Genomic DNA, 25783 nt, shown 5'->3' with positions numbered 1-25783 from the left:
GCTCGACAAGATTGAACAACTCTTTGGGTCAAGGAAGATCGAACCAGCGGCATTGGCATCAGTGGACACTGCACCGTCGACATCAGCAGGACCATCTGTTCCATCGGTGCTATTGATGGATAAGGGTGCCAGAGACTGACCACTGTTTAGCTCCTCCAGGCTGAGGATGTTGGGTTCCTAGTCATCGGCCTTGCCACTGGGGAAAGACCGGGCTGAGCATTAAGAGAAGCTGGAGAAGTATCAGCACCAGTCCTCATTGATGCACTGTGCTGAGCATGGGGATTTATTTTTATCGTGTTTTATATACCATCGTTCAGTTTCGCCATCACAACGGTTTACAAAATTATGATGATTAACAAGGTTTCAAAAAAAGGTTCATATGGTTGTTATCATAGAAGAAATCAATTTATTCACTTATTTTGTTGGTTAGTCTTTACATGTTTCGATTTTTTGTTATAATATCTAGTATGGAGTTCTCCAGATTTCCTAGGGAGTGGTTGGTGTTTTGGTTTTTTTTTTCTTTATTGGGTGAGTTGATATGCTTTGGTGAACATCCATGTTTTTAGTTCTTTTTGAAAGTTTTTAAGTTTTCTTGTGTTCTGAGTTTGATTGGGAGGGTGTTCCAGAGTTTAGGGCTGCCAAGAGAAATTGCTCTCTTGAGTTGAGGTGAGTTGTTTAGATCGAGCAGGTGGAGTCTTTACTAGGGATGCACTGGCTAATGATGTGATGCCCCCAAAGCAACCCCACAGCGAGGAACACCAGTACTCTATTGGTACTGGGGGTCTGCAACTTTGTCCACTGGTTCTGATGCCAGTCACCAATCCACCTCGTGGGTCTGAAGAGGATCTGACCACACCTATGTCTTCCCAGTTGATGTTGGCATCAGCAGTGTTAGAGAAGGAGCTGGAGTGACGAGTCCAGCTGACGATGGAACGGGCAATGCAGGGCATCGGTCCTGTGGCACCGGAGCAGATACTGTCCATCCTGGAACCACTGCTGGAGAAGCTCAATGTGCTCATCGGTGAATTACCAACTCAGCTGGCGTCGGTTCCCAGGATGGCGTGCGTGCACTTTGGGGTACCACAGCCTACCCCTACCGATACGGTGGTCATTGCCGGTTCCTCAGAGGAGGAAGCTCCTCTCAGGACAGCAGAGACACCAAGGCCTGTAGCCCCCTATCCAGCTGTGCCGATGCCTGCGCCTAGGGACCCATCCCCTGTTGCTTACAGTGAGGATAAGGGTCCCTATGACCCTTGAGGGGATGAGACCATGGAGTCCTCCTCCGAAGGCTCTGAGGGTCTTCCCATCAGACCCTTCCCCTCCAGAAGAATGAAGGAAGTCTCCATGTGAGGACTTAACCTTCGGAGGGTTTTTGAGGTTGATGGCGGAAACCATCCCATTTCAGTTTCTGACGGAGGAGGATGATAGACTCAAAATGCTTGAGATCCTCCAGTTTGTGGAGCCTCTTAAGGAGATCGTGGTGGTCCCGGTACACAATATCCTTAAGGAGTTGCTGAGGATATGGGAATACCCCCTCACAGTGTCTCCTATTAACAAGAAGGCTGACTGGGTCTACCTCGTCCAGAAGGCTGCTGGATTCGATAAGCATCATCTGTGCCCACTAGTCTGTGGTGGTTGAATCTGCTCTCAAGAAAGTCAAGCATTCTCTGACCCATTCCTCAGTGTCTCTGGGGAAGGACCACAGAGCGATGTACACACTTGAGAGGAAACCGTTTCAGGGTGCCATGCTCATTGCCCGCATAGCTTCCTATTAGCTCTACATGAGCTAATACTTGCGGGAGATCTGGAAGCAGGTGTAGGAGATGGCTGAGCAGCTGCCTCAGCTGCAGCAGGACACCCTCCTGCCACTGATGCATAAAGGTCTGGAGTGCGGAAAACACGAGGTCTGAGCAACCTATTATGTTTTTGAGATGGCCTCGAGGGTTTCTGCAGTGGGAATTGGTGCCAGCAGAATGGCTTGGCTGCGGGCCTTGGATTTCTGACCAGAGATACAGGAATGACTTGCTGATGTGCCATGTACTGGGCAGAAGCTCCTCGGAGATAGGGCAATGGACACGGTGGCCCAGCTCCGGGACCACCATGAAACCCTCCAACAGCTATCCGCCAGCACTCTGGACCCATCCTCCTCCTCTAGGAGAGGTCAGTGAGATTGGGGCAGAGTAAGTCATTATTTTGCTAGAGAAAGTACTATCCTCTGCCCCCTCATGTGCATCAACAGCATCAGGGCTCTCGTGGCCGTCCCAGGCCAACAGAGAGCTCCCAAGCCTCAGTCAACTCCAGGGACTGGGTTTTGATTGGGTCTTAGGGAGCATAGGCCAGTCACCCATCCCCAGGACGTTGGACCCTCCAGTCAGGGGCAGGCTGCAGTTCTTTGCGAACCAGTGGCCCAGTATAACCTCAGACCAGTGGGTTCTTTCCATTGTCAAGAGTACCAATTGAACTTATTGGGTGGGGTATTGGAGTTGCTAGGGTTCTTCATCAAGTCCCATCTTGGCCCATCACATTGGGCTTCATAGGAGCCTTGCTAGACACAGCTCAGGCGAAGGCCTTCCTGCCTCTTCAAAGGGCCATCACTTTGAAGACCATCGCAGCGGAGGTGTCAGCAGGGCACATGTTGAGGCTGTTGGGCCATATGGCTGCAACCGTCCATGTCACTTGCTTGGGACATTTACACATGCACAGAGTCCAATGGCTCCTGAGGTGGCAGTGGTCCCAGGCCATGTATAAATAAATGTAGAACCTCCAGGATTACATCGAAGTCAACCTGTCCCTCCGGGACTCGTCTTGGTGGCAGGTACTTTCAAATCTGGAGCGGGAGATCTCTTTTCGAAGTCCTCCTATCCAAATTGGCCTAACCATGGATGCATCCACCCTGGGCTGGGGAGCTCATATAGGTGGGCACAATACCCAGGGTCTTTGGTCTGTTCAGGAAAGCTGTTGTCAAATCAGCTTTCCAGAGGTTTGGGCGATCAAGTAAGTACTATGGGCTTTCAGAGATTGGCTGGCCAACAAAGTTATCCTGATCCAAACCGACAACCAGGTAGCGATGTGGTATATCAACAAACAGGGAGGAATGCTGTGTAAGGAAGCGGTCCAGATCTGGTTATGGGCCCTGTCGCATGGGATGATCTCAGGGCCATGTACATGGCCGGGATGGATAACTGAGTCATGCCTTCAGACCCCCACCAGTGGTCCCTGGACCAGGGGATGGCAAATTGGATATTCCGCCTCTGGTTGAGCCATGACATAGATCTATTCGCGTCCCCTTGCAACAGGAAGGTACCTTGGTTCTGCTCCCTGTACAGGTCAGATGGCAAACCAGCCTCGGACGCCCTTGCCTGTCATTGGGGCAAGGATCTTCTGTACGTGTATCCTCCAATTCCCTTATTGGCAAAGACTCTCTTGAAGCTTTGCAAGGACAAGAGGACTATGATCCTCATAGCCCCTTGTTGCACGAGACACGTCTGGTTTCCACTCCTACGGGAGTTGTACATCCAGAGACTGATCGGTCTGGGGACTTTCCCAGATCACATCACATAAGATTGAGGCAGTATGCGACATCCCAATCTCCAGACCCTGTCGCTCACAGCCTGGATATTGAAAGGTTAATTCTGCAACCACTCAATCTCTGAAGATGTGTCTCAGGTCCTGGTGGCTTCTAGAAAGCCTTCCACTAGAAAGTCGTATGGACTTAAGTGGAGGAGGTTTTCCGTGTGGTGTGAGTAGAAGGCCCTAGATCCGATCTCCTGCCCCACACAAAAATTGCTTGATTACCTTCTATACCTGTCGGAAGTTGGCTTAAAAACCATCTCTGTTAGAGTACATCTCAGTGCAATTGGCGCATAATACCACGGTGTAGATGGTATGCCCATCTCTGTACGGCCTATAGTTGTCCGTTTCATGCGGGACCTGCTTCAATTGAAGCCTCCTCTAAGGCATCCTGCTGTCTTGGGACTTCAACTTGGTGTTAGCTTAGCTGATGGAAGCTCCTTTTGAGCCACTGTGCACCTGAAGTACCTGACCTGGAAGGTCATATTTTTGGTGGCGGTCATCTCAGTGTGCAAGGTCAGCGACTTACACTAAGTTTTATCGTGATGAGGTGGTCTTGCGTATGCACCCTAAGTTCTTGTCTAAGGTGCTGATGGACTTCCATCTTAACTATTATATCGTCCTACCAACTTTTTCCCAGGCCCTATTGCACCAAGGTGAACGAGCACCGCACAGTTTGGACTGCAAGCAAGCCTTAGCCTTCTTTGGGCTTCTATCTGGAGCGGACAGAAGCCCATAGACAATCCACCCAACTTTTTATTTCTTTTAATAGGAATCGGTTGGGCATTGCCATAGCTAAACAGACACTATCCAATTAATTGGCTACCAGATTGTATCTCCTATTATGGTCAGGTGGGACTGCATCCTGGGGGTCGAGTCATATTGTTAGAGGCATGGCAGTGTCAGTGGCCCACTTGCGAGCAGTTCCCGTGGAGCAGATCTGCAAGGCTGCGATTGTTCACACTTCAGTTATGACCCTCATTAGGAGTATGTGAATGGTTTTGTAAGTCATAAAGAATCTGGAAGTGACTCATTTATGAAAACATTAACAACCTCTCCTGGAATCCAAAACAAAATTGCAGTAGATTTTTATTTGTATTTGCTTTTTTAATAAGACAGAAGGGATAGCAGCTAGACAGGAACAATTTATGAGTTCAACCCTACCTTTGTTGACTAGTTTAGAGCTCCAAAAATATTGCTTTATATCTTAAATGCTATAGAAGAATACTGAACAGCAAACATTTCTAAATTCTGATTCTTTGGACAAGGTTTATTGGTTGTGTTGTACTTCTAAGACCAGGCATTATTAAATAAGTGTGTGAATGTGTGTGTATTTATCCAGCTGCTAAACCCCATATAACTCTTTTAGCTCCTCCAGAGTTCGTCCAGTGGCCTCAGTCCATAAGCAAGCCCCCGGGAAACAGTGCCATCTTCACCTGTGTGGCACAAGGAGTGCCTGAGCCCCATCTCATCTGGCTGAAGAATGGCAAAATCTTAACACCAGGGGAAAATGTGAAGCTGAGCAACAACAACAGGTAAGGTGCAGAGGAAGGGAGTACAGGGGAGTTGGTCCCAGTCTATCACCCTTTCCTCAGTATAGAAATTCTGGGAATTCCCTCATAGGGACGCTGAACAATCCTTAATCTGCTCAATTTCTTCATGATACTAGCGGGATTATTTAGTTCCATTTCTCAACACACCCATCCCTAACGAAGCTCAGGGCAAGTTACAAAATTCATCTGAGCCAAATGCATGACATGGGATACAGTACAGTTTTACATCATACAAGGCTAAAATACTTTCAGTAAAATCTCTTCAATACCACCCCATACACTGTCTCTCTACATTTCCAGCACTCAATCCAACCCAAAATTCAAGTAAACTTACACTGAAAAAGCCACATCTTCAGCTTTGGGTGCTTTGCACCCAAAGCTGGAGAGAGAGATCAGTATACACAGACCATTGATTATGTCAGTAATAGAGATCTTAAAAATTCTGAAAAAGCAGAAGCAAGTAATGCTGGTTCACCTTCTGCAGATCCAAATAATTTCCAGGGGAAAGTATTTGATGCTGTAAATTCTGCGCAAGGAGTACTGTTACTGTTTCTAGTTTTAGTTTGATTTATAGAACTCAAATTGTTTCAGTAAAATGGGATAATTCATAAAGAGACTGGTCTCGAACCCTCCTGTCCCAGGAAGTATGCAGGCAGTGTCATTCTAGCCCATTCCCTGCAGATAACTTGATTTACAGTTGCAAAACAGTGAACACCTTTTGTATTGTGTGGCCTGGTTTCTTCGTTTCCATAGCAGCTTTATATTTCTGTCCTCATCCAGTCCAGCCTAGTCCAATTTTCCTGTACATATATGATCTGTTCACAGCACCCTGATGATCCAGCATATCACATCCACAGATGAGGCTATTTATCAATGCATCGCTGAAAACACAGCAGGTACCAACCAGGCCAGTGCTCGGCTGGCGGTTGCACTATCCAAAGAACTGCCCCGTTCCCCTGAGGGCATCACAGCCATCCCTGTTTCCACTACTGACATCCAGGTGACATGGACAGTTCCCTCTTTGGAGGTGACAGAGGGAATCATTGGCTATGTCCTGCATATCCGTAAAGCAGGAGGTGAGTGCATAGATACAGATGCTTCCTAAGCAGTTTGTACACTTGGTGCAATTGGTTACAGCACATTCTAGCTGAGAAACACTTTAGAAAGATGTTTGTAACAAGGGTGTAATTTAGAATAATAGGTTTTATATAATTCTATGATATCCTAAAACTTTTTTTAAAAAGGGTATATGTACTTGTTTTGTGTGAGAAGTTCTCCAAGGACAAGCAGGATGGTAGTCCTCACACATGGGTGACATCATCAGATGGAGCCCGGCACGGAAAACATTTGTCAAATTTTCTAGAAACTTTGGTACACTGAGCATGCCCATCAAATTTTCTAGAAACTTTGACTGGCACACTGAGCATGCCCAGCATGCCACTAACCACGCATCCATGCAAGGTGAGGGACCTCGTCAGTCTCTTCCTTTTCGCGAAGCTTTCGCCTCGTGGAGCTCATGCTTGTTTCTTTGCTTTTTTGTAGTTTTTTCATCACAGCAATCGGGTCCCTCTGTTTTATCGGGGTTTTTCCCTACGATCTCGGTAAGCTCTTCGGGTTCTCTTGGTCGATCGCTGTCGGTGTCGCTCCCAAGTGGCTGCCGGCTATCGACCGCATGCCGTGTTCTTTTCGTGATTGCGTCGTCCGTCTTTTGCCGGTGCCCCCAGACTATGTCCATCATAGTCCCCCGTGAGGTCTGTTTCCTCTGCCTGGGGTCATCACATGATGTTTGTGGTTGCAGTCTCTGTGCCCAGATGACCCCCAAGGGCTGTCAGGCACACTTGGACAAGATGGAGAAGCTGTTCAGCCCTAAATGTTCAGATCCACCATTGGCGTTTGGGACTTCTACCCCGTTCAGAAAGAAAGTCCCGGTCTCAATCCCTTTCAGCCTCTGTCACGAGTTGGGGGCGGGAGACCAAGCACTTTCAATGTCTTCCCATTCTAGATCGGGCTCTTCTCTGTAACTGTCTGTTCTAGGTAAAGACCGAAGTGAGCATCAGGAGAAGTCGAGGAAACATCGCCACTGCTCATCTTCCTCCAAGTCGGACTGCGGGTAGGCATCATCTGCATCAGTGCCTCCCCCGAAGTGGTCTCAAGCAGAGGAAGCAATTCCCTCTGGTCCTTCAGCGGCCTCCACCAGCACCGGTGGAGGGTTTGTTGTCTCCCTGTAACTCGGGGGACACTCCGATTCTGCTTCCTCCTCCTCCTCAAGCCGTTTTATCCTTGGCAGCTTTTGAGGAGGAGTTGGAGAAGCACGTGCCTGCAGGGCATCAAGCCTCTGGTTCCTCCGGGACTGCCACCGCCTCAGGAGCTGACTCCAGTGGTGCTTGCGCCTCTCCTGTAACGGCTGGATATGCTGCTCGGTGTCTTGCAGATGCAGCTGGCTATGATGCCCCAAACCCTTTCGTGGCCGAAGGGAGCATCACTGCTGCCGCCACTGGTTCCCATTCCGGTGAGTGATTCCTTGGATGAGGAAAGACCATCGGGATTGGCGGTGCACCACTTGCACACAGCACCCCGCCACCCTCTAGTTGTCCTGGGGCCATCGGGACCAATGCCCTTGGAACCATCGTGTCCCCTGCGCTTCCAAAGCCAATGGATCCATCGGTGCTCATAGGGCTCCGAGCCCTTCCGGTGCCCTTGGTTTCCTCTTCGATTCTGATGGAGCCTGAGAGGCCCCCTGGCGTGACACTTAGGGCACGGTTGGGTGCTCGGCCTCCCCACGTCTCCAGACATGCAAAGTGAGGGGGGAAGCCCCTTATGATCCCTGGGAAGGGGAGGCATCCATTTCCTCCACGGAGGAATTGGAGGATTTGCCCTCGGAGCCCTCTCCTACGGAGGAGCATCAAAAGGGATGGAGCCATGGAGGAGTCGATGCCTTTCCAGCTGTTAACGGAGCAGGACTCTCAGCACAAGATGCTGGAGATCTTACAATTCCTGGATGCCCCAAAGAAGTGGCTGACCCAGTCAATGACATCTTTAAGGAGCTGGTAGTCCAACTCTGGGAGCAACCCATCTCCGTTCCTCCAGTGAACCATAAACGGATGCAGTTTATCTGGTCCAGCCTACCACCGGGTTCGAGTGCAGACAGCTCCCTCACCAGTTGTTGGTGGTGGAATTGGCCTTGAAGGCGAAGAGGCTTCACACTCACGCCTCAAACCCCCCCCCCCCCCCCAAAGACCGAGAGCATAGGGCTCTCAGATGCCGGTGTTTCAAGGCACTATGTTAGCGGTCAGGAACCTCTGGAAACAGGCCTAGGAGTTGGGGGGGGAACACCTCCCACAGCAAATTCAGGAGGAATTTCAGAGGGTAGTACAGCAGGGCCTTGAGTTTGTCCGCTCTACGTACAACGTATTTGAGACAGCCATGAGAATTGCCGCAGCGGGCACTGGTGTTTGCCGTATGGCTTGGCTGCGCGCCTCTGATCTGTGCCCAGAGGTCCAGGACAGCCTGGCAGATTTGCCTTGTATGGGTGAAAACCTATTCAGGGACAGGATTAAAGAGACGGTGGCACAAGTGAAGGCTATCATGAGTCCCTTCAACAGTTGTCAGCCAGTACTTCCGACACCCAGTCTCCCAAGAAGCCCCCTAGGCAGTATCCGAGCTGGTCTTTTTACCAACGTGCAAGTAGTACTTGCCGGTCCCTACAGCGAGACCTCAATAGTCTCTGGCAAGACAGAGGACGCAGCAACCTTATACACCCTGTCTGACCCCAACCCCACCATAGACCCCCGTTGCAGGATTTTGACTGGCAGCCAGGGAGCATGAGCCAGCCTCCCTTGCCCCATGGGGTCAACTCCCAGTGGGGACTTCGATTACATTGGACCATTGGCTCCTATCCATCGTGTGCCAGGGATACAGATTGCATTTCCAATGAGTTCCATCCTGCTCTCCTCCATGTCCACAGTGGAAAGCAGTAAAGAACCTACAGGTACTTCGAGTAGAGTTCTCCACCCTCTTAATGGCTCACGTGGTTGAACTAGTTCCGCTAAGCCAGTGGGACGAGGGGGTTCTACTCCGGATATTTCATGATTCCCAACAAAACTGGTGACCTTCAGCCCATTCTGGACCTGAGGGCGTTAAACCAGTTTCTTATCAGAGAAAAGTTCAAGGCAGGAGACTGGCCTCTGATCCTTTGATCTGAAAGACGCATACGCCCATATCTCCATTTCTCCGGTGGATGTCTGCAATTCCTGGTAGAAGAAAAACACTATCAGTACCAGGTGCTGCCCTTCGGCCTTGCGTCTGCACCCTGTGTTTTCACCAAATGCCTGGTGGTAGCTGGGGCCTATCTTCAGAGACGAGGGGTTCATGCCTTCCCTTACCTCGATGGTTGACTTATCAAGAGCGACTCCAGGCAGGGAGCGCAGAGTGCCCTGTGAGTCACAATCCAAGTCTTGGAAAATCTGGGTTTTCTGATTAACTATCCAAAATCCCATCTTCAGCCGTTGTTACAACTGGACTTCATTGGGGCCCGGCTGGACGCGATCCAGAAGAAGGCTTTTCTACCTCTAGACAGGGTGGAGCCCCTCGCTGCTCTCGTTCAGGTAGTCTCCAGTTGCTCCCATGTCTCAGCGCACCAGTTTCTCTGACTGCTGGGTTATATGCTGGCGACGATGCACGATACGCTGTTTGCTTGACTTCACATGCGCAGGGCTCAGTGGATGTAACGCTCCCACTGGTATCAAGCCACCCAGGATCTATGGGCTCGTGTCCTGATCACCATTCCCCTTCTGCAATCCCTCGTGGGGTGGGCAACCCCATCAAATTTGGAAAAGTGGATGCCTTTCGGAGCTCACAGCCCCAGATTGTCCTCGCCATGGATGCATCACATATGGGTTGGGGGTCCCATGTTTCAGGCCTCCACACTCAGGGTCTTTGGTCTTTGAGGGAGACGCAGTCCCAGATCAACTTCCTGGAATTATGTGCGATCTGGTATGCCCTGCAGATATTCAGAGAGCAATTGCTCAAAAAAGTGGTCCTTGTTCAAACTGACAATCTGGCTGTGTGGTATCTGAACAGGGTCATACGCTCTGAGGCAGTCCAGATCTGGTCATGGGCCATCGAGAATGGCATTCTCCTCTGGGTGGTGTACCTCCTCAGGGTGGACAACGTCTCTGCAGACTCCCTGAGCCAGGCCTTCCGACCTCACGAGTGGTCCCTCAATCAAGAGGGTAGTGAACTGTATCTTTCGCTTGTGGGGGACCCGGACATGGACCTCTTTGCTTCCCCAGGGAACAAGAAAGTAGATCATTTCTGCTCTCTGGGTCGGACGAGCAGAGGATCGGTGTCAGATGCCTTTTTCGCCCTCACTGGGGCACTGGACTGCTATACACTTACCTTCCCCTTCCGCTCATCTCAAAAACACTCCAAAGCTCCAACAGGACCGGGATACCATGATCCTGATCGCACCCTTTTGGCCTCGCCAGGTCTGGTTCCCACTTCTACAGGAGCTGGCCTCGCGCCCCCCGATCCAGTTGGGGACTGCTTCGGACCTAATCTCTCAGGACCAGGGCAGGCTCCGCCACCCCAACCTCCAAGCCCTGTCTCTCATGGCTTGGATGTTGACCGGGTGACTGTCCAGGCTCTGGGCCTTTCAGAGGGCGTATTGCATGTCCTTTTGGAATTGAGAAAACCCCACCACAAGAAAATCCTACAGTCAAGTGGAAGCAGTTTTCTGTTTGGTGTGTAGGACTTGGTCTAGATCCCTTCTCTTGTTCCTCACGGAAGCTTTTGGACTACCTGTTGCACCTCTCCGAGTCTGGTCTGCAGACCACGTCAGTGAGGGTTCACCTTAGTGACATCGGGGCATACCATTAGGGTAGGGATGGTGACTCCATTTCCACCCATCTGCTTGTGGGCGGTCCATGAAGGGCTTGTTACAACTTAAGCCTCCCACTCGGCTGCCAGTGGTCTCCTGGGACCTCAACGTCGTCCTGTACAAGCTCATGAAGGCTCCGTTTGAGCCAGTTCAGTCCTGCGACTTGAAGTACGTATCCTGGAAGGTCATCTTCTTGGTTGTGGTTACTTCAGTGTGCAGGGTGAGTGAGCTGCAAGCTCTGGTGTTGTACCCCCTTATACAAAATTTTGTCATGATAAGTTGTTCTTGTGTACGCACCCGAAGTTCCTTCCAAAGGTGGTCACAGAGCTCCATCTCAATCAGTCCATTATGTTGCCTTCCTTTTTTCCAAGATCGCATGCTCACCAGAGTGAACGGGCTGTGCACACTCTGGATGACCGTATACCATTGGCTTGTGGACTCTTATTTCCTTCTGCTACGCTCAGGCAGGTTTACAGCTTGAAGGTCATGTCAAGGCTCATTCTGTGTGAGCCATGTCAGTCTCGGTGGCTTACTTGCATGCAGTCCCCATTCACAAGATTTGCAGAGTGGTGACCTGGAGTTCCCTCCACACGTTCGCCTCGCATTATTGCCTGGATAAGGCTGGCCGGCGTTTCTCTTTCAGCCATGAAAACCCAACTCTCCCTCCTTGGGCCCTATCCTTGGGTGCAGCCTGCTCCTCTGGTTATTGCAGCCCTAGTTGTTGTGCACATTGGCACCTGTTTTTTGCTGCACACGTTAGGAGCGGTCTGGAGCTACATAATCACCCATATGTGAGGTCTACCATCCTGCATGTCCTTGGAGAAAGCAGAGTTGCTTACCTATAACAGGTTTCTCCAAGGACAGCAGGATGTTAGTCCTTACGAAACCCGCCTACCAACCCGTGGAGTTGGGTCTCTCTCTGTTATTTTAATTTTTTGCAAACTATATGCTATAAGACTGAAGGGGGACCTCGCGTGGACGCGTGATTGGCAGCATGCTGGACATGCTCAGTGTGCCAGTCAAAGTTTCTAGAAACTGACAAAAGTTTTACTTGTTGGGCTCCATCTGATGATGTCACCCATGTATGATGACTAACATCCTGCTGTCGTTGGAGAACACCTGTTACAGGTAAGCAACTCTGCTTAACTGTTGCATTCATGACGCCTCATTGTGTTCTCTGTATAATAGCCATTTAGTGCTTTCTTCTCTCTTCCACCAAACTCCCTTTATGTAAGGTGATGTAATAAATTATGTGTAATGTTTATCCTAGGAGATTGTGCTAGCTGTAGGTTGTACCTTTGCATATTTCATAGTGATCCTCAAGCCCATCAGAACCTTACCTGCCATATGTTATGGTTTCCACTTCATGCTGCTACACCAGTCCAGACAGGTGGATTTATGTCCCCCTAGAGAAGATGGAGGCAGAGTACACAGCTTGCTCATTGACCTCATAGAGGTGGTGCAGCACAGAGAAACCCAGCAGATGGTAGTACAACTAATGGTGCAGCAAGATTTTTTTATGTCCTGCCTCCTGCTTGGAGAGATTTAGGCATTGGTTAGATTTTTTCTTGGGCCAGACACCTGTTTCTGGCCAGCATAGTGAGCCCCTTGGAAGCTCCCAATCCCAGAAGGAAATTGGTTGGGGGGGGGGGGGGGGTTCTCTTTCTGGGCTCTTGCAGGCAAGAAAAAAAAAAGTTTGTTGCCCAAGCAAAACTTCAGGATTTGGAAGAGGAGCCTTTATTCCTGGTGGAAAAAGAAAAAGGAGTCAGCAACTTGATCTGGAGTGCTGCAAAGGCAGAGGGATGGATTTTCTGGTAAGTGGCAGAAGGGTAGCAGTCGGATGCCTGTTTTAGCATGGGGAAAAGAAGTCTCTCAGTGCCACACTCAGATCAGAAGACAAGGGAGACCTCAGAGTCAGCAGTTTTGGCGGGAAAGTCTGCTATTTTAAACCCTTCCTCCAAGCCATTTGTGATTGTCCTCAATATGTTTCTGAACTCTCCCAGGATTTGGGGGATCTACCAGTGCTGACTCATTAGGAGATCTTCTTATTCAATTCCTTATGCCGGGGAGGTGTCTTTTTCCAAGGCATTCGCTCCTGAATTAATCATCAGGCCTCCTGGGGCTACTGGGCAACCATCTCCTCCCTTGGGTGCCTCCTCCAGGGCACAGCCTGTAGATCAGGTGCCCAGTAAGCACCTCAAGTTGGTCTCAGAGTTTTAGTTCAGTGAAGGACCAGCTGGATTCAGCCAGCTGTGCATCTCTGGAGAAGGACAAGGTTGCTTTCAATAGAGAAAATGTGTTTATATATTTTTTTAAAGTTTATCCTGCAGTCTACAAGCGTGGGATTACAAGAGAGGTTAAAAACCATACAGAATTTTAAAATGGCATAGGACATTAAGTAACAAAAATCAGAGAAAGCCTAACAAAGATAACAGTATAGCAAACATTCCCTGTCCATACCCAGATCAGTCCAGACTCCTGGGTTTATGCCTCCCTTTCAGTGGATGGAGACAGAGAAAGTTTAACTGACACTGCCATCTAGCTTAGTACGCCTCCTGCAGTCCCTCAGTATTTCTCTGACTCCAGCAGATGGTAGATGTGCAAACCTGCAGTCTCAACTAAACTTTAAAAAAAAAAAAAAAGTTCTAATTTCCCAAGTGGTTGGCAGGCCCTGATGGGGCTATCCCTCCTGGTCTTGAGGTGGACTAGCAGGAGCTTGGGGACCCTTACTTGCTCTGTCCAAATAGCCGGGGGGCAGAAAGCTGGTGGATCCAGCTCCCTCTGCCCCAGGAGGATTGAAGGAGCCTGCTGCCCATCTTCAGAACAAGAAAGTGCCTCTTCTGTTCCTTTGTCCGCTTCTTAAAGTTTAAAAAAAAAAAGAAAAGCAGAGTTGTGAGGCCTTGCCGGTGAAAGGCTCTGCCTTCTGTCTAGGGCAGGTGGTTTTTTCACCGAGCAAGGTTCGGCATTCAAAGGCTTTCCCTTGTGCTCTCTCCTTCATCGGCGTTTTCCCGTGGGCAGTCGCTGGGAAAGCATGCCAAGTGGCTTGAAGTGCGACGGCTGTGGAGATTCGCGCATGCAGCTCACATGCAGCGGCCGCTGCTCCCGCTGCCTCCCAGGCGAGGGGAAGAGAGTGATTCCAGCATGTCCGCGGGGGAGGGGCTGACTGGCAGCGCGAGTTGGCAGCGCTTGTGCAGACGTCGCTGGAGGACCGGAGCAGTTTCCCATTTGCACGGGAATGCGGCCATTTTGGCCATATTTGCTGCTCGATCTGAAGCCATTGGGTCGGGAGGGGGATTTCCCTCCCTATTGTCCCTGGCTGATGGGAGTCCTGAATGGGCCTTAAGGGCTCAAGGGGGCCAGGCAGAGGTGGTAGAGGACCTCCTGGAGGAGGATTCTGACCATTCTACCTCCTTTTCTGCGGATTTTGTACTGTTGATGCACAAAGCTTATAGAGTCCGAAAGTCCGCGGGGCAGCATGAGCCCAAGCTTGATGTTTCCACTGAGCCTCATCCCAAGAAGAGATCCAGAGCCGCAGGCAGACCGGAGGCTACCAGGGTTCGGCTAGTCCTTGGGGAGTCTGCCCCGCACGCTGCAGGGGACGAATTTTCAGAGGGTTCTGATGGTGACGTCCCAGTTCGGTTCGGCACTCTATGTAAGACAAGGAGGAAGGCCTGCCTATTGTCGGTGATGATCCGAATGTGGTATGGCTCTTCTGTAGGGAAGAGTTAGGGCCCCTGATGCTCCATGTTTTAGAGGAGTTGGGGATCAAGCTTCCGGAGAAGGAGCCTGATCAGGAGGATGTTGATCCAGTTATGGTTGGCTTACAGGGCCCGGCGAGGGCTTTTCCTTTTCATAAGTCCATTAAGCAGTTGGTGGTCTGGGAGTGGGACACGCCGGATACTGGACTGAAAGTGGGCCAGGTGATGGATAAATTATATCCTTTACCCGAGGACTCTTTGGAGCTATTGAGGGTGCCGAAGATAGATGCTGCCATGTCAGTGGTAACTACGAAGATGATGATTCCAGTGGCTGCCGTTTTGAAGGATTTGTAGGACAGGAGGCTTGAGGTCCATCTGAAAAAGATTTTTTAGGTATCTGTGCTCAGCATTTGGGCTGTGGTTTGCAGCAAATTCATGCTTCGAGTGGGGCTGCGGTGGGTCCAAGAGCTGCAGTCTGATAGGTTCATGTCCTCTTTGGAGGTGAAGCAGGTGGAGCGGCTGGAAGCCATAGTAGCCTATGGCACGGATGCGCTGTGTGACCTCATCCTGACATCCTCTAGGAACATGATGTCGGCAGTCTCAGCAAGAAGGCTGCTGTGGTTATGAAACTGATCGGTGGATGTCTTGTCCAAGTCTTAGCTGGGATCGCTACCTTTTAAGGAGAAACTGCTCTTCAGAAAGGAGTTGAAGGAACTGGTAAAGCATCTCGGGGACAATAAAGTTCACAAGCTGTCTGAGGATAAGCCCAGAGAAGCAAGGTATTCCTCTTCTGGGCATGGCGGTTCCGAGGAAACAGGCGATTTTGTCCAAGGAGATCATCCTCTGATGGGCAGAGACCAGCCTTGGGGAGGCAGCAGTCCTGGAACCAGTCCTTTCGGGGAAGAAAGCCCAGACAAGATGGCTCCGGATAGGGCGGTTCTGGAGCCAAGTCAGCACAGTGAAACAAGGCCGGTCCGCTCCTCTGTCCCGCTTATAGGGGGTCGGCTGACCCTGTTTTACGAGAAATAGGCCAGATTCACTACAGACTTGTGGAACTTAAGCATGGTAGAACAAGGTTACGATTTAGAATTTGTTCGTCTGCTTCGGGACTGTTTCATGATCTTCCCTTGCGCGTACGTGGAAAAGAGGTGGATAGTAAAGTGGACACTCTATCCTCTGCAGTTGCTTGGAGCCATTGTTCCCATGCCTGTGAACGAACAAGGAACGGGTTGTTATTCTATTTACTTTGTGGTTTCAAAGAAAGAGGGGACTTTGTCCATCAGTTTCTTCATTGGATTCAGGAGAAGGCTATCAGGGTGCTCTCTGACAACAAGACAGCCATGGCATACGTGACTAGATAGGGCAGCATCTGTAGTCTGGCAGTTTCTAAGGTGACAGATCCTTCTGTTCCCTTAGACAAAGAAAAATCTTCTGCTTTTGTTGGCAGCCCATATCATAGGCCAGGAGAATGTCAAGCTGATTTTCTAAACAGAATCTTCTAAATCCTGGTGACTGGGAACTCAGTCAGGACACCTTTCACCAGATCGTCCTTCAGTGGGGTCTACTTCACATGGATCTGATGGCAACTCGCAATACCAAGATGTTACTTTTTTTTTTTTTTGCAAGTGCAGAGAATTTGGGACCAAAGGAATAGACACCCTTGTTGAGCCCTGTCTGACAGTAGAATTGCTAATTGTGTTCCTGCCTTAGCTTTTGATTGGCAGGATTATGCAAAGGATAGAACTGTTAAGATTTCCCATGGTCCCAGTGGCCCTGGAGGCCATGGTACGCGGATCTCTTGTGGTTGTCCAAGACATGTTATTCAAACAGTCTATTTAGACTCCGTAGCTTGGGGTCTCCATATTCAGGAACCAATCTCCATGGAGGATCCAGCTCCATTTTATCTTATAGTTTCTGCTTTTTTGAATTCTCATAAGTTTTCCACCTCCTTGGCCTATGTTAGGATCTGGAAGCTTTCTGTAATGAAGAAGTGATATTTCCTTGACAGACTTATCCAAGCTTTCCTCCAGAAGGGCCTGGATAAGGGCTTAGCCTTAAATTCTTTAAAGATCCAAGTGGCCGCCATCTCGTTTTAGGAGTAGAATTCAGAGATTCTCAGTTGCTTCTCATTTGGACGTGGTCCATTTTCTTTGAGGAGTGAAGAGTTTTCGACGTCCTGTTTTACTGATGGTGCCCCAGTGGGATCTCAGATGTGACTAAAGCTGAAGACTCTAGTCACATCTTCCTTTGAGCGGCCGATACAGTAAAAGTTGCGGGAGAGTGGGTGATTTAGTATTCAAATGAGGGCCCGTGGTAAATAGAGGCGCTAGGGACACTGTTAACCCGGTGGAGCGCGGGTTAACAGTGCGCTCCACCGGAGCGCACTGTACTGTATCGGCCCTATTGTTTGGTTAAGGATTTATTGTTGAAGATAGTTTTTCTTGTAGTTATCTGCTGTGCCAGGCGGATTTCAGAGATTCAGGCTTTTTCCTTTAGGGACCATATTTTGGTTTTCAAGCCAGATTCAGTGTTCTTTTGGATAGTACCGTCATTTCTTTTTTTCACTTCCACCAGTCTTTCTTCGCCAGCCTCTTCTAAGACAGAGTATTAGGACAAAAACAAGTTGCTGAGATTTATAGATGTTTGCAGAGTTCTCCTGAGATATCTGGAGATCACCAATCCTTTCCACAGAAAGGATAGACTGGAGGACTGCACAGAGGTAAAGCAGCTTCTAAAGCTATTCTGGCACGGTGGATCATGAAAATAATTTCTTCATCATATTTATTCAGAAGGCATCAGGCTCCAGTGACTATTCAAACTCATTCTACTAGGGCTCAGCCTTCTTCTTGGACAGAAACAGTTGCAATTGCACTGGTGTATATTTGTAAGGCAATGACACAATCATCTCTGAATTCCTTTTCCAAGTATTACATAAAATAAAGAACATAAAAAATTGCCATGCTGGGTCAGACCAAGGGTCCATCAAGCTCAGCATCCTGTTTCCAAGAGGCCAAACCAGGCCCCAAGAACCTGGTAATTTCCCAAACACTAAGAAGATCTCATGCTACTGATGCAATTAATAGCAGTGGCTATTCTCTAAGTAAACTTGATTAATAGCCATTAATGGACTTCTCCTCCAAGAACTTATCCAAACCTTTTTTGAACCCAGCTACACTAACTGCACTAACCACATCCTCTGGCAACAAATTCCAGAGCTTTATTGTGCGTTGAGTGAAAAAGAATTTTCTCTGATTAGTCTTAAATGTGCTTCTTGCTAACTTCATGGAATGCCCCCTAGTCCTTCTATTAATCGAAAGTGTAAATAACTGATTCACATCTACTCGTTCAAGATTGGATATCAATGCTAAGATTGGATACTCGTTCAAGATTGGATATCAATGCTAAACAGGACATGGCTTTTGGGACTGATGTTCTTAAAGTGGCCTGTACTTCCTCCTCCCAAGATTAGTTGGACTTTGGTACTTCCTACCTGTCTGAGCTGGTGTAGCAGGATGAAATGGAAGGAGAAGTTTTCTTACTTGTTAATTTTCTTTCCATTAATCCTGCTACACCACTCCAGGACCCTCCCAAGAAGTTGGGCTACAAACAGAGAATAAGGTAATGTTTCAGGTTCTTATCTGGTACATTTTTTGCAGCAACCTTTGCCTCCACAGCCCTAGTGCCCCCCTGGATTATACCATTAACAGAATTTTTGTACCATTTTATAGGCCATTCAATATGGAATTTTAACAGCAGCTTACACATTACTTAAATGTATTATTTATGGCTGGAACATATAGCGAAAAAAAGCGTCAGACTGACTGCATTAAGTTTATTGCATTTCATGAGGTGCATGATGTCAGAGCAAACTTTATTACAAAAAAAGTGGATTGCTGAAAAATTAGGTTGAAGCAAAAGCTGGGTTCAGAGGACATGAGGCAAGATTGCTGCCAAGTGCTTAGTGACAGTTGGCCGCTAACAGTGTCTCCAAAAAGCCAAAAACTTATTGAAAATTCCAGCAACACGCAGAAAAAAAGCTGTTACCGCACTCATTTTAAAACCGTTGTGCAAACTAACGATGGGCACACCAATTATTAATTGTATGTTGTTAAATTCAGTTTTGAATGCTGATTAAAATGCTATATTGCACAGCTTAAGGTTCCAAACTGCCATTAATTTCTTCTCCAGGGTCACTATAAGTATCAGTGGTAATGATAAATGTTATAGTCTGATTGCATACCAAGCTTATTTCTTATTTTTTCCTTTTTCCTTACATCTCCCATAATTTGTGATCTCCCTCCTTTTTCTTCTTTGTTTATTTAAATGGATAAATAACTTGAAATAATTGTTTTTTCTTATTGTTTTCAATACCTAAATGGAGAATTTTGTTTGGAGTTATTGTCCATGTATTTTAATGCAAAGGTGATTCTTTGTATGTTTATGAAAATTTGCATAAATTTTTTTTTTAAATGGTATATTGCATGTTTCTATCAGGTTTCTAGTTACTGCTGCAATGGGGGAGGCAAAGGTAATGCAACACCCAGTATATTTCCTCATCTGCATGGCTCTCTCTTCTATTTCTGAGTTTAGAATCGGGACAAGTATTACATGCTAAGGGGGATCTTCTCTTCCCATTCTGAAGTGCATGTTAATGTTTTTGGTGGTTAGTGCTTTGGTATTCTGGGTTTCTCTGTCTGCAGCACCTCTATATAATAGCAATGAGGTCACTGAGAAAGATGTGTACTCTGCCTCCATTTGCTGATAAACTCATGTCTGGACTGGTGTAGCAGGATTCATGGAAAGTAGTAACAGGTAAGAAAATGTCTCCATATTGATGGTATCACACTGCATTTGTGTATCAGAACCAGACAGCCGGGAGCTGCAGGAAGCAGTCAGTAAGACCACCTTCAAACATGTCTTCACAAACCTAGAGCCTTCCACTACTTATGCCATCTACCTAAAGGCTTACTCCCCTCTGGGGGCCAGCAAGGACTCTGAAGTGATCCTGGCCACCACCATGGGAAGCGGTGAGCCTGCTTTGTTTTTCGCTGTTCATAAACAGTAAGGCTTAGAAGACCGTTTCATGTCATTCTTCTTCAGACAGGCTTACTTTAAATGTTTCCTTTAGCTTCTATGGGTTCTTTGCAGATTACTTATATGTTTGGATGGTTTTTGTTTTTATGATGTTATACATTTTATGAATGTTTTATCTGGATATCGCTTAGTGCTTTTGCAAAAGCGATTAACAAATTTAAAGATAAGAAAGGTAAATATTTCTCACCTAGGGTATTTTAATGTTGACCAAAACGCAGCACAGCAGCTCACAACCTAGCACCCCAAAGGAGACTCTAGTACAGTGTTTCCCACCCCATCCTGGAGGCACACCTATCGACTTGTGGTTTCAGGATTGCCACAATGAATGTGCATGACAAACTATCTCATACATATTCATTACAGATATTCAAAAATCCCGACTGGTTAAATGGGCATCCAGAACAGGGGTAGGAAAGACTGCTCTAGTGTGTTTACCCCCCCCCCCCCCAGAGCTCAGAGCAAGAAATGGAAATCCTTTGTGTCTATTCCCTGACAATTTTATGCCTCTGCTATGTTGTTTCATTGGATTTATGTCTGATGTCTAGAGTGTTACACCTGTCCCTCTGAGCTTTACATATCCTTAATTGTCTTCTTTAGCTCCTGCACCTCTTGGCTTCTTCACCAAAGTCATTAATTCAACTGCAGTACAAGCATTTTGGGAATTGCCTCAGAATCCAGGCAAGATTGAGGGATTTAAACTGTTCTACAGAAAAATCCCAGTCACACACTTTGAGGGCCCTCTGGTCCTATTGAGCACGGCTAACTCACATGTATTCACTGATCTGGGTAAGATCCCTCCTCCCCGTTCTTTAACATTACTTCCTTCTCTCCCAAAATTCCTCATGGCTGCTAATGTTCTTTCCAATCCTTTCTTTTTCAGAAACTTCGGAGACATATGAGATCAAGCTGCAAGCATTCAATGGGAACGGGGAAGGGAACAGCACCGTGCGCTTTGTATCCCTGAAGGAGAATGCAGAGAAGCTGGGTGAGTGACTTTATTCCATTTAAGCGAAGAAGGATATCAAAGTATAAATCCAAGTCCCTTGTCCCCCACAGACCAGTTCAGGACCTATGGTTTAGCACCCCTGCCAGCAGATGCAGCCAGAGAAAAAATGTGATTATCTAATGTTACCCTTCTTAGGGCACCGTGAAACCTTTTCTTTGTCTCCAGCAGAAGACAGAGTTGATGAATCCTGCAGCCTGTAAACATGAGAAAATTTGCTCCTAGTATGTTTTGTTCTTTGGGCATTCACTCTGGTGGAGTATGAACGAGTAGGGGGAGTTGGTGGCTCCTTTCTGCTTGGTCCTTGTGTGTAGGGGGGATTTGATAGCCAGTTGTGCTAGCTCCCTCTTTCCCTTCCCTTTTCCCAAACCTTCTGGATTCTTCTCCAGTTCTCCTAGGACACACATGTGAGTGACATCATCCGATGGAGCCCGGAACAGAAAACTTTTGTCAAAGTTTCTAGGAGCTTTGACCAGAAGACTGAGCATGCCCTGCCTGCTACTATCCCCGCATCCACGTGAGGTCCCCCTTCAGTCTCTTCTTTTCCACGGTGCAGTTGCCCTGCGGTCGTGGAGCTCTCCAGTTTTTTTCTTGTTTTCTCGAATAAGTTTCGGGTTTCTGTCATTTTTCCTTGTCTGGTCTCCCTTCGCGGTCAGTGCCTCCTTGGCCTGGTAGGTTTTCTATTACCCAACTTTGCGGTCGATTCCTGATGTTCACCTCATGGTGACCACCGGTCATTGACCACACGCTGGGTGTTTTTATGGCATCAACCGGTTTTCATCGGTGCCCTCAGTGCCTGCAGACCATGTCCATCATGGATCTGCATGAGGTTTGTATACTCTGCCTGTGGGTCTCGCACGACGTCCGTGGGTGCTGTCTTTGTGATCAGATGCCTCCCAAAGGGCATCTAGCACGCCACAATAAGATGGAGAAACTTTTCATCTACTCCTGCGTCAGTTCCATCGACGCCGAGAGGTCGTGAGGAGACTTTGGATATGCTTCCCCTGGACGTTCCTCTTGCTAGTAACTCCAAGGATCGAGGAGTCTGTGATAGATCATCAATGGTCTCACTGCTCTCCCAGACATTGGGATCCTCCAATTCCTCAGTGCCGGGGAAAGACTGGGCCGAGCACAAAAAAAGATCCTGCAAGCATCGCCACAGGTCGCCGTCGATGCACAGCATTGGCGCCTGACAAGCTGCCTTCGAAGTGACACCAGCCATCAGAGGCCCCCCATCCTCCAATCCCCCTGGTAGTCCTCGGCGTTCCCCACAGACACTGGTGCTGGATACCGTGCCACCTCGGAGATCTGAGGAAGAGCCAGTAACACCGCATCCCCCTCCATCAGTCTTGACCCCCTCCACACTTTCAGGAGGAGTTGGACCGCAGGGGGCAGACTGTGGTGGCTCAAATCGCTCCAGGGCATTGAGCTGCCAGTGCCACCGACCCCCATACCAGTGCCTGAGCCTCCGCCCTCAATGCTAGTGCCCCTGCTGGAGCATCTGAACATCCTCCTGGGCACCCTTCTGATGCTACCGGTGCCTGAGGGACCCTCTGTTCCCCAGCGGCCACCCAAGCGATCTCGATTTCTGGTTCTCCAAGAAGGAAGATACAGCAGGTACCATGTTTCCCAGACCACGGTTCTTGGAGCCCATCCCGGGTCCTTCCAGCCTACTGTGGCCTCTGATCCCCTCGATGCTAGGGGAACCGTCGATGCCTGCGTTGCCCTCAAGGCCTCCAAAGCCATCAGAGCCCAGAGTTGATACCCTTCATGGACCTCACCCACCGCTGCCTCCAAATGCTCCGCCTGCACAGACTCCTGAGGAGAGAGATCTTTCGCACTGAGGAGTTGTTGAACCCACCTCAGGCTCGCTCGCTGCATAAGACTGCTGCAGCTAGCAGCCCTAACACTGAGCGCTGACACCTCAAATATTCTTTTGAGATGGACTTGAGTTTTCTGTCCTGAAGATCCTTGAGAACTGCTGCTCATGCCACCAGAATAGTTGTCCTTTTGGTGACAGCTGACACCGAAGCATCCACCTTAGGAACCTTCAGGAGTCCCAAGGAGTCCTCAGGCAGCGGATAGAGCTTGTCTATAGCTCATCCCACGCGCAGGCTGGATTCCGGAGTATCCCACTCACGGAGCATCAGCTGTTGGCGCATAGGATAAAAGGGGAACATAGTAGCTGGACCATGCAACCTGGCCAGAACAGGGTCCACCGTGTCATGGGCTGGGACATCCCAGCTCGGCTAGAACATGTGGAATTAGCGGGTCAAGCTCATCCCTCGGCAAGGTCTTCTCTAGTTCCTCACCCTGATCTTTCCCGGTGAAGGGAGGGGGAGGCACCGAAGTATCAGGCCCTGGACGTTCTACAGAGCCTGAGTCCCCTTGAGGAAGTTCACCGGGACCCCGGACTTTCCTCAGTCTAACTGCCCCTTGGGGCTCCAGCCGCCTGGGGACCTTCGGGGGCGGAGGACTGTCCGCCGGCCTGTGCACCAATGCCTCACCTTGCTGAGATTGGCTCACCAGATACGCTTTGTGCATTAAAAAAACACAAAATCCACGGTAAAGGCCGGCTGACCCCTAACATCCCCTACCAGGGGTTGTTAGGGGTCATCATGAAAGCCATCCAAAAATGAGCCATGAGGGCTCCCAGGACTATCAGTGGGAGAAAGGGAAGGCGGGAGATCCCCCTCCCTCAGCCGCTCTATTCAACACAGCAGCAAAGGAAGTAAAAATGGCTGCCGTTCCCATGATCAGCGGGAATGAGGCAGCCGCAGTCTCCTGCCTGCTCCACGGGACATAGCTGCTTTTACCCGGTTGACATCTGATGTCCCCTCCTCATCGGGGAGGCACCAGGAACAGAGGCCAATGCGGGAGAGCCACGAAGCTGAAGAATCAAGCGGCAACAGCGCTTGGAAGGCGCAAACACAGGCACTGCCACCGAGCACGTGGTCGCTGCGGCAGAAGCAAAAAGGAGCGCGCCCGGCTTTTTTTTTTTTTTTTTTAACGTAAACTCCCAAAACTTTACCAGAGCAAGTGGTATGGTGATGTCTCCGGGTCCGGGACCAGGGAGGGGGAGGAACTGGACCACTGATATTCACCCCTAGTGCCTCACGGAATGAAGGAGCAGACAGGGTATCCAACCCCAGCTCCGGGTACCTGCAACCAGGGGGGATGGTCCCACCAGGACCTGCCAACCCCCCCCTGGGAGGATTAACTTTGTTGTCCTGCCTGATCTGCCAAAGAGAAAGAAGTAAAAATCTCTTATCCCACTTTTTTTTTTTTGTAAGTTCAAGACCGCAGGTTTTGCACCACCTCCATCTGCTGGAGACAGAGAAATACTGAAGAGACACAGGTGGCACACCGGTTTAAGAGGGGGTGCTCTTCAAGTTTTTCTCTGTCTCCATCTACTGGAAGGGAGGCAAAACCCATCAGTTTGGACTGATCCAGGTACGTACAGGGAAACAAAATTTCAGGTAAGTAATTTCTTCATTTAACCACAGTACATGCCAGTAGATCCAGTTTGACATTCTAGGATACAAAGGAAAAGAAATTGCATCTCATCACATCTGTGACATAAATGTGGATGCACTGTGAGAAACTTGTGGAATACAATTTGCAGGAATGCCACATTGATATGCATGGATATGTGCTGAGCTTCTCCTGATGGCTTTGTGGTACCTTCACTGTTTTTAATATGACGGTTGCTCTTATATCTTTCTCTCAATCAGTTCTGGTGTATTTATGATAACTGCAAGTTTATTTGATATTTAGCATTTTCTTTGGTGCATTTTTTAATTACTCTATCTGAATTGATTATTCTGAATTTGATCTTTAATAACATTTGTTTCCGATCCGTTTTGTGTTCCCTCTCTCGTGTCCCATGCAGTGTTGTATATGAGATGTGTTATTGCTATACTGCTGCATTTGTGTATGGTGTTGTATCAGATTCCTTTGTGTCTTTCTCAGCAGATGCACATCCTGTTTGTCACTGTAACCAGGAAGGGGAAACCTCCCTCGCTGGGATTGTAGTGGGAATCCATATTGGGATGGCTTGTATCATCTTCTGTGTCCTCTTCCTCATGTTTGGTTATCGCAAGAGGTAAATCCACTGTCAATATATGACATGTTCTAGTGCTACATGCAGTGTTAACAGGCCAAGGAAAGAATTCTGTACCCATAGTAAGCATGGTGCATGTCCCTTAGAAAGCAAGGGCTGAGTTTACCAGGCTGGGCTCTGGACCAGAAGCCTTATTCAGAAGTTATAGTTGCCCAGTGACTTAAGATGAGCCCACATTTTAAGGTGCTCATTTTAGTTTTTAATGTAAGTTGTTCCATTCCTCTTCTTAGGCACCCCTTGTTACTTACTAGCTGCAGCCTTTCTCTTGCGCCTTGCAGTCTGAGGGTTTGACACTAACATTAGCTCTATCTGATTGTCCTATAGTTTATTTTGCAAGAAGGTAACCCAAGACAGCTGGACAGTTCCTCAGGGCACCGAAGCCACTCGAGGAAGCTCAGAGGAAGCTCGGCAAAGTGTGCGGTCACAGAGGGGGAAGAAGCAAAACTGTGGGAAGCCACCAGAAATGGTGGAACTCGTCACTCAGGTATGGATCATGTGTGATTACAGAATGGGAATTGATGTAGAACAGTTTTGGATAAGTGACACTTCCTCTACCTTCTGCTCCACCAGCCCCAAGCCTCTGGGTTAGTCCTCATCCAGCAACATGGAGGCATTGAGCTCGCGCTCTCGCTATATATATATATATATATATATATATATATATATTTTTTTTTTTTTTTTTTTAAATAACATCACCAGCATATATGTCACACTTAGAACTAATTCCACCAGTCTTCTCTGCCTCCAGCCACTGGATGGACGTTTTTGAATTTCAGCATGTTTGAACTGAAAAATATTTAGTTATGATTTCAGCCTATTTACTATTACAGGAGAAGGGCAGGAAAAAAACAAACGCATCTGAGA

The 25783-nt window shown here is 48.4% G+C and overlaps 1 protein-coding gene across 1 annotated transcript in view; it reads left to right on the top strand.

The window, feature by feature from the left end:
* The window catches only part of LOC115077476 (immunoglobulin superfamily DCC subclass member 3-like), a 140540-nt gene that overhangs the window by 105710 nt on the left and 9047 nt on the right, over positions 1-25783 (top strand). Inside the window, exons 7-13 of the mRNA XM_029579767.1 lie at positions 4940-5105; positions 5949-6199; positions 19562-19726; positions 20391-20579; positions 20674-20778; positions 24772-24901; positions 25244-25403. Of these exons, the coding sequence (XP_029435627.1) occupies positions 4940-5105; positions 5949-6199; positions 19562-19726; positions 20391-20579; positions 20674-20778; positions 24772-24901; positions 25244-25403 (1166 nt within the window). The remainder of the gene's footprint in view (positions 1-4939; positions 5106-5948; positions 6200-19561; positions 19727-20390; positions 20580-20673; positions 20779-24771; positions 24902-25243; positions 25404-25783) is intronic.

Source organism: Rhinatrema bivittatum, chromosome 16, assembly GCF_901001135.1.
Source record: "Rhinatrema bivittatum chromosome 16, aRhiBiv1.1, whole genome shotgun sequence".
In the NCBI taxonomy this organism is placed as follows: domain Eukaryota; kingdom Metazoa; phylum Chordata; class Amphibia; order Gymnophiona; family Rhinatrematidae; genus Rhinatrema; species Rhinatrema bivittatum.
Note: the sequence above shows the minus strand (reverse complement) of the source record. Positions and strands in the feature narration are given on the sequence as shown.